At 37.4% G+C, this 9,103-nt stretch overlaps 1 protein-coding gene across 3 annotated transcripts in view; it reads left to right on the forward strand.

Annotated features, from left to right (window-relative positions):
- EPC1 (enhancer of polycomb homolog 1) overlaps window positions 1–3,058 on the forward strand; it is a 93,607-nt gene extending 90,549 nt beyond the window's left edge. For all 3 annotated transcript variants that reach the window (XM_019933522.3, XM_019933520.3, XM_019933521.3), the window contains one exon: window positions 1,688–3,058. In XM_019933522.3, coding sequence (XP_019789081.1) covers window positions 1,688–1,760 — 73 coding nt within the window. In that variant the 3' untranslated portion in view covers window positions 1,761–3,058. The remainder of the gene's footprint in view (window positions 1–1,687) is intronic.
- The last annotated feature ends 6,045 nt before the right edge of the window (window positions 3,059–9,103 follow it).

Raw genomic sequence — 9,103 nt, forward strand, 5'->3', positions numbered from 1 at the left:
AGAATGTTTCTCTTGCTTATGATTTCTTCCACAGCTTCTCACATAGAAGTGATAAAACCCGCCATGGCTAGTACACTAATTAAGCCTCTCTTAATAGTGTAAATAATGTGAAGGGTTACAGTATTCATGCCGGGTCAACTTTTAATCAGACCGTTATTTTCTATGCTAACTTGTTTTCTTAGGTTTCAGTAGACAGTTTAGAATGTTTGCTCAGGCTCTATTCTGTTTTAAATATTAACGGGAATTAAAATCTTGCTGTCTACTTGAGGGGAAACAAAAAGAGAAAGACAGGAGATTTCAGTTGAGTTAGAAGATGAGCATAAAAGTGTGAAAAGTTAAATAATATTAATTGTAAGTAATAGGTAAAAATCGTTCTAGAGGTATCACAAAATATAATACGCTTGTCAAATGAGCACGTATAGAGTGTGGCTGTAATTTCCATATAAGAGATATTTTTTACACCAGGGATATTCTGGGAATGTTCTACCAAAAAAAAAAAAAAATCAGATTTCATCTTGGCTGGGCAGAAGGGAGGAAGAAAAGAGTTGGGGAAATACGTATGTGTTTCAGAGGTTACCAAGTAACCTAGTTTGTCTAGAGATTTGGGAAGATTAGTGGTAGAGGTTGGAGTGGTTGGCGGCCGGACTGTGAGGCGTCTTGGCTGCCGCTCTGACGCGTAGACTTCCTCAGCTGGCAGTGGCCCAGGGCAGGAGCAGGCTTCGTAGCAACAGACTGCAGCTATTGGTTTCTGGACCCGTGCATCCCTTCTGCTTCTGAACTTATGTGGTAGTCACATCTGCTCAGTGCTTATCCATTCTTAATATTCTGGGTCTAGTCATAGCTAGCCAAACAACTATAGCTCTTACTTAAATATATAATACGTGGTTTTCATCACGACAGAATTATATAACCACGGGAGACTCGAAGTGTAAGGGAAACGTTCGCATCACTTACTTTAGCCCCTCTGTTTAAAGATGAGGGAACTGAGTTTGCAGGGCAGAAGTTGAGACACATGTAGAGAACAAACGTATGGACACCAAGGGGGGAAAGCCGTGGGGGGGTGGGGATGGTGGTGTGATGAATTGGGCGATTGGGACTGACATGTATACACTGATGTGTATAAAATGGATGACTAATAAGAACCTGCTGTAAAAAAAAGTAAATAAAGTAAGTAAGTAAGTAAGTAAGAACTGAGACCCAGAGGAGGAACTGAGCTCCCAGAGCACGTCAGCAGTCGAGGGGCAGGGGCAGCGGGGACCCTGGTCTTCTGATTGCTCAGCTCCACGTAGAGAAAAAACTCGGACTTAAAAGTCCTGACATAAATGACCTTCACTCACATTGTTCCTTTTTAAAACTCTTAGGAAAGGTTTAATAGAGGAAGAGATTGAAACTATAAACTGAAGCTTGGTTATTCTTTATGTGTTGGAACATCTAGCTTGCTTGGGTGCTACTACAGGTTTGTTGGTAATGTAGCTGACCATGGAGTGTGCAGCGGACCCAAGCCTGACTTCCGGTTGTGTGTTCCTAATAATAAACCGTAAAAGTTCAATTCCTCTACTTGCTATCCTGTCCCAAAAGAGTCAGATCTCTTTCTATTATTAAAAACATGTAAACTTTTTATTAGGAAGATCCTCTTGATTTGTTAGATTGATTGCAGATAAGTAATTTATGGAACTTTTTTCAACAGGGAAAATCACGAATCAGAAAAGCCAGCACTAAACAACATAGCAGACAATACAGTAGCGATGGAGGTGACGTAGCTTCCTCGGGATGGAGCCGCAGCCTGGGGACTTGATTAGGTGCTATGCATCAGTAGCATTTTGAATGCAAGGGATGATGGAATGCAGCACATGCGTTTCTGTGGCAGCTGTGGGGACTTGACAGCAATGCTCATCTCTCATGCTTCAATTTTTCTTTTCTTACTGTTAATAGGGAAAAAAATCAGCATCTGTAAATTAAGAATACAGCAGTTATCTGTACAGTACTGCATATTTGTAATACCCTGTATATATGTTACTTGAATACAGAGATGTCCATTTGTGATGCTTTGCACTTGGGGGTGGGGGGGAGGGAAATAAATTGCAACAAAGAGTGTGAGATGTGAGAGTGTGTAGAGATGAGGTGTCATCACATCACGTGCATGGTGCAGAACCTGCTGTTTTATCTATTTATTGTGCCGTGTTTACAGTTTTGTACACTGTACCTTCATTGGTTCCTGTGCTGTAGTAAACGTGTTAGGTAGCTGTGGACTCCTTGGTATTTTGTAAATGGTATAACATAACTTGGTTCCCCTCTGGGTCCCTGAGTTTTCTGTGTATCATGTGAAAAAAAATGGTGACATACATACAGAATTTTACAAAAAAAAAAAGGCATCAGTTTTTAAAAAATGGGGAATGTACTGTTAAATGGGGATCTTCCTGGTCTACTATCATTAGGACAAGTAACGAGCTAAAAATGAAGTCTCTTGAATCTTCCCATCCCCACCTGCCCACAGAGCTGTGGGCAGTTTCTGGTACTTAAAGCACTAATGTTATGTTGCTGCTCTGCAAACAGCCCAGTAGTCCCATTTCCTTCCACACCAGAAAGTGTTAAATCAAGTATGCAAATGGAGTCCTTACAACTGGAGTTTATGTTGTCTTGCCCTTTTTTTTAGCACAAGAAAAAAAATGTACTTTTTTATTGTCGAATTGTTTCAAAGACTTCATTCTTTACTTGTTCTTACAAAAAGGATATAAGGGAGAAGAATGCAGTAATTGCTGTACGTGTATCATCATTCCAGTTTCTAAAAACAGCCAGCCAGCTTTTTTCCTTCTAAGATTCTCCAGAAGGCTGCGAGGCCAGAACCACAAATATCGGGTGCCTTCCTTTGGAAATATTTGACCTCTCTTCTGTGAAGAGAATGGTACTTAACAGACTACTACTAGTGCTTTGTCAGTACCGAAGTCTGAATGCCCAGTCCAATGGCATACATTATCCTTAAGGTTTTTAATCCCACCTGGAAAAATTGTGATAGAATTCTCACAAAATAAACCCAGGGCATTACATGTTGACAAACTAATGTGTAGTGGTCGTTTGCTTTTCTTTTCAACCCAAGAACTTTTGTGTGACTTTAATTAAAATCATTCAGTAAAGGCGGGGGCAGGGCCGGTCATGGGAACGTGAGCAATTACTTTCCAGTTCATTTTTTTCAACAATTATTTATTGAATGATTACCCAGTATGCTTGGGACTGTTTTAGGTCCTACTACAGTGAAAAAATTTCCTGCCTTCATGGAATTTATAATTTCATTGAGTGATAAAAACAAGATGAATATGTAAAATTTAAATTGTATTAAGGTAAGTATTTGGGGGGAAAGTAAAGCAAGGAGAGGGGAGAAGCAGGGCCAGGATGGGGTGGAGGTTGCCGTTTCCGGTAGGGTGGGCCGAGAAGCTCCCACAGAGATGATGGGGAAGGGGAGGTGGAGAGGATACATACAAGGGTCGGGGTGTGCCTGGTTTGCTGAAGGAACAGCAGTGTGGCTCTGGCGCACAGGCAAAGAGGAGAGGAGTAGGCAAGGTAGGTCAGAGGGCATCGGGGAGGCTGCTCGTGGCGGGCCTGATAGGTGACTTTAAGGACTCAGGATTTTGGAGCAGAGGAGTGATGTGGTCAGAACAGGCTCACTCTGGCTTAGGTGTTCAGAATACAGTAAAGGACCAAAGTTTCTCCAAGTGTGATGAAGACAATCCACAGACCTCAGGAAATCAACGAACCACAAGCACAGACACGAAGAAAATTTGTTAAAGCATGTAATCAAATTGCTAAATGTCAGTGATAAATAGAAAAATCTTTAAAATAACTAATTTTTAAAAAGACGTATTACAGAGAAGAAAAGAGTGACGGCAGATGTTCACTGGACGACATGCAAGCTGAAAGGCAGTGGAGCAATATCCTTACTGAACAAAAAAAACTCTCAACCTAGAATTCTAAACCTAGCAACATTGTTTTTCAAAAACGAAGGTGAAATATTTCTTCATACATACAAAATCTGACAATTCATCACAAGCAGACGTCCGATACCAGAAATGTTAAAGGATGTCCTTGAAGCAGATGAAAATGGTATCAGAGATCTGGGTGCACACAAAGACCATCAGAAATGGTAAATATATGTGTACGCATTAAAACTCTTTTCGTGATCTTTTAAGTCTTTAAAAGATAATCAGCTTTTTGAAGCAAAAATAATAAAAGTGTATTATGGCATTATAATACAAGGAGAAGGAACATATATGAGAAAGTAGCACAAAAGTCAGGGAAGGAAGAGGCCTAGGGGCCTGGTCCTACACTCAGAATGGTATAATATCCCTTGAAGGTAGACTGTGCTAAGTTAAGGATGTATACTTAGGTCCTAAAGCAACCACTAAAATCACAAAAAAGAGGTACGGCTAATAAGCAGGAAAGAAAATAAAGTAAAATCATAAAAAATATTCTATTGACCCAAAAGAAAACAGAAAAAGAAGAAAAAGGAAACGGAGGACAGTTAATAGAAAACAAACATGAACGTGGTAGATTTAAACCCAGCCACATCAATAATAATATTAAATGCTGATGGTCTAAACAACCCAAGTGAAAGGCAAAGATTGTCAGATGGTATAAAAAAAGAAAAACCCGTCTATATACAGCCCTCAAGAAACCCACTGCAAATCTAAAGACACAAATAGGACAAAAGTAAAAGGATGGAGAAGGATATACCATATTAACACTCATCAGAATCTAGAGTGGCTATATTAATATCAGACAGTACATTTCGGAGCAAAGAATATTACCAGGAATTTTAAGAGGTCATTTCATAATGATAGAAGGATCACTTTATTAAGAAGACATAACATTCTTAAACATTCATCTAATTACAGAAATTCAAATATACGTAAAACAAAAGTGATGGAATTAAAAGGAGAAATAGGCAAATATGCAATTAAAATTAGAGGTTTCAGTATCCCCTTTCCAATACTTGATAGAACAAGTAGGCAGAAAATCAGTGAGGGCTTGAACCACGTTATCAACTAAGTTGCCCTAATTGACATTTTTAGAACATTCTATCCAACAAATGCAGAATACACATTTGCTTCAAATGCACATGAAATGTTTAGCAAGGTACACCATACTGTGAGCCATAAAGCAAACCTCAATAAATTTAAAAGGATTTAAATCATACAGTGTATTTGCTCTGACTAGAATAGAATTAAGTTAGTAGTATTAACAGAAAGAGCTAGAAAGCCCTTAAATATTTGGAACCTAATAACAAACTTCTAAATATCATATGGGTCAAAGCAGAAATCAAAAGGGGCATTAGAACATATTTTGAACTATGGACACTGAAAACTGGAAAATGGAAGTATACATATCAACAGCTGTGAGGTGTAGCTAAATCAGCACTTGAAGGAAATTTATACCAAAAATTAAGAAATAAATCAATAACCTAAACTTCTACCTCCTTACAAAACTAGAATAAGAAGTGCAAATTAAACCTACAGCCGAAGAAAGGAAATGATGAGCATCAGGATGGAAGGAAAATTTAAAAAGTGAAACAGAGAAAACCAATGAAACCAAAAGCTGGTTCTCCGAGTAGATCAATAAGATTGATAAACCTCTAGCCAGACAAATTAGAATAAAAAGAAGATACAATTGACCAATATCAGGAGTATAAGAGGAAACATCACTACAGATTCTACTGAAATTCAAATACAAGGAAATATTAAAAACTATATGCCAATAAATTTGACAACTTAGGTGAAATGGAAAAATCCCTTAAAGGACACAAATTACCAAAGCTCTCTCCAGAAGAAAGATTTAAAAACAAAAAAAAACTACAACAAAAGAAAACTACAGGTTAATGTGCCTCGTGAACATTGACACAAAAAATGCTTAACATTTTTTAGCAAGTCAGTTGCCACAATATATACAAATGATACGACATTATGACCAGTAAGAATCAAAAAGGACTGTGTGGCATATCTAGGTGACTAATGCCTGAGATAACTGCATAGTTTCTCATGGTCCAGGAGTGGCATTGTAAAGCAGCTGAAATTTACCCCATGCTTCTAAGGAGGTGTGGATAGAGCTTACTTAGATGGAGCCAGAGCTGTAGAGAGTCAGCACTGGAGGACAAGGGACACAGTTCTGTATCAGCATCCAAGGATCAGATGGGGCACCATATATCCTAGCATGTGCCAATGTGTGTTCGATGACAAATGAAGCCCAGGCAGCTCTAGTTCAAATTCTGGTTGTACGCCTAACTGTGTGACGTTGTGTAAGTTACTTAACCTCTCCCGGTGTCTTAATCTCTAAAACGAGGAAAATAATAGCACCTACATTGTTGGGAGATTTAAATGAGACCATGCAAGTACAGTACTCACTCAGGCCAATGTTTAAAAAAAAAAAGATAAAAGAATGTAGTCCCTGTCCCTAAAAAGAATTAAATTTCATTTTATCAAGATGATGCAGTCAGGTGGGAACTGGGAAAATAACTCACAGCTTAATACTTGTTCTGGGGTTTTGTTTTTTGTTTTTATTTTTTGCCAAATAAGTTGACACGCAGAGGTACCCTTCGTTTCTTGCCCTTCCTATTATTATGAGAAAGTAAGTAAGTCTCTCAATTTACTGTGGCCTAAATTGCAAAAGGAAAAGACACGTGAAAAGTCGGGACAGTAATATGCTGGAGCCAGCTCACATTGACTCATGAGAATCAACTTAAATTTTCGGGAATTTTATGAACTGGTTGTTAAACAGCCATTATTAGAAAGTAAATTATATAAACTTACAAGTAAATAAATTATACAAAGATGATGATACAAAAAAGGAAAACTACAGAACAATGATGGATATTAATGCAAAATCTTCAACAAAAGATGAGCAAACAGAATTCAATAGCACATTAAAAGAATTATACACTGTGACCAAGTGACCTGAAATGCAATGAGGGTTTAACATACAAAAGTCAATCAATATAATGCACCACGTTAACAGAATGATGGAAGAAACACACGTGATCATCTCAACTGATGCAGAAAAAGAATTTGACAAAATGTGACACGTTTTCATGATACAAACACTCAACAAACTACGAATAGAAGAACACTATCTCAACATGATAAAGGCCTATAGGACAACCTCAGAGCAAACATCGTACTCAGTGGTGAAAGACTGAAAGCTTTTCCTCTAAGATCAGAAACAAAACAAGGATGCCTGCTTTCACCACTCCTATTCAACGTAGTACTGGGAGTCCTGGCCAGAGCAATTAAGCAAGAAAGAGAAATAAAAGGCATGCAAATTGGAAAAGAAATAGTAAAACTATCTCTGTAACAGATGACATGACCTTATATAGAGAAACCCCTAAAGATTTCTCAAAAACACCTGTTGGAACTAATACACAAAAGTAGCAAAGTTGCATGATACAAGATCAAAACACAAAAATAAATAGTGTTTTTATACACCGACAATGAACAATCTGAAAAGGAAATTGAAAAAAAATTCCATTTACAATAGCATCAAAAAGAATACAATACTTAGGAATAAACATAAACAAGGAAATGAAAGACGTACACTGAAAACTACAAAACGTTGCTGAAATAAAGACATCAATAAATGGAAAGAGAGCCTGTGTTCATGGATTGGAAGACTTAATATTGTTAAGATGTCAGTTCAACCCCAAACAACCTACAGATTCAAAGCAATCCCTATCAAAATCCCAATGGCAGTTTTTGCAGAAATAGAAAAAATCCATCCTAAAATTCATACAGAATCTCAAGGAACCCTGAAGAGCCAAAACTATCTTGAACAAAGTTAGAGGTCTCACATTTCCTGATTTTAAAACTTACCACAAAGCTCTGTGATCCAGCAATCCCACTCCTGGGCATATATCTGGAGAAAACCATAATTCAAAAAGATACATGCACCCCAATGTCCATTGCAACACTATTTACAATAGCCAAGACATGGAAACAACCTATATGTCCATCAACAGATGAATGAATAAAGAAGATGTGGTATATATACAATGGAATACTACTCTGCCATAAAAAAGAATGAAATAATGCCATTTGCAGCAACATAGGTGGACCTAGAGATTATCATACTAAGTGAAATAAGCCAGACAGAGAAAGACAAATATCATACGAGATCAGTTATATGCGGAATCTAAAAAACTGATACAAACTTATTTACAAAACAAACAGACTCACAGACATAGGAAACAAACTTGTGGTTACCAAAGAGAAAAGGTGTGGGGGGGAGGGATAAGTTAGGAATTTGGAAGTAACATATACACACTACTATATAGAAAATACATAAACAACAAGGACCTACTGTGTAGCACAGAGAACTCTACTCAGTATTTTGTAATAACCTATATGGGAAAAGAATCTGAAAAAGAATGGATATATGTATAACTGAATCACCTTGCTGTACACCTGAAACTAACACAACATTGTAAATCAACTGTACTTCAATTAAAAAGTATTTTTTAAATAAAAGAATATATAGAGAACTCCTATAACTTAACAACAAAATAATCCAATAAAAAAATGGGTAAATGATTTGAATAGACATTTCTCCAAAGAAGATTACAAATAACCCCAAGCGTATGAAAAGTTGCTCAACATGCCTATAACCATTAGAGAAATGCAAACCGAAACCAGAATGAGATGCTACCATCTCATACCCATTAGGATAATGACTCTTAAAAAAAAAAGAAAGAAAAAAACAGAAAATAACAAGTGTTATTGGCGAGGACACAGAGGAATTTGAACCCTTGTGTACTGTTGGTGGGGATGTAAAGTGGTTCAAATGCTAAAGAACAGTGTGATAGTCCCTCCAAAGACTAAACACAGAACTACCATATGACCCAGCAATTCTACTTCTGGGCACATATGTATAAGAAATTGAAAGCAGAGTCTAGAAGAGCTCTTTGCACACCCACATTTACAGCAGCATTATTCACAATAACCAAGAGGTGGAAACTACCCAGTGTTCATCAACAGAAGAATGGATAAAGAAGACATACTATAGACATACAGTGAAATACTATTCAGCCTTTAGAAAGTAGGAAATCCTGTCATATGCTACAACATGG

The sequence above is a fragment of the Tursiops truncatus genome, chromosome 2, assembly GCF_011762595.2.
Source record: "Tursiops truncatus isolate mTurTru1 chromosome 2, mTurTru1.mat.Y, whole genome shotgun sequence".
In the NCBI taxonomy this organism is placed as follows: domain Eukaryota; kingdom Metazoa; phylum Chordata; class Mammalia; order Artiodactyla; family Delphinidae; genus Tursiops; species Tursiops truncatus.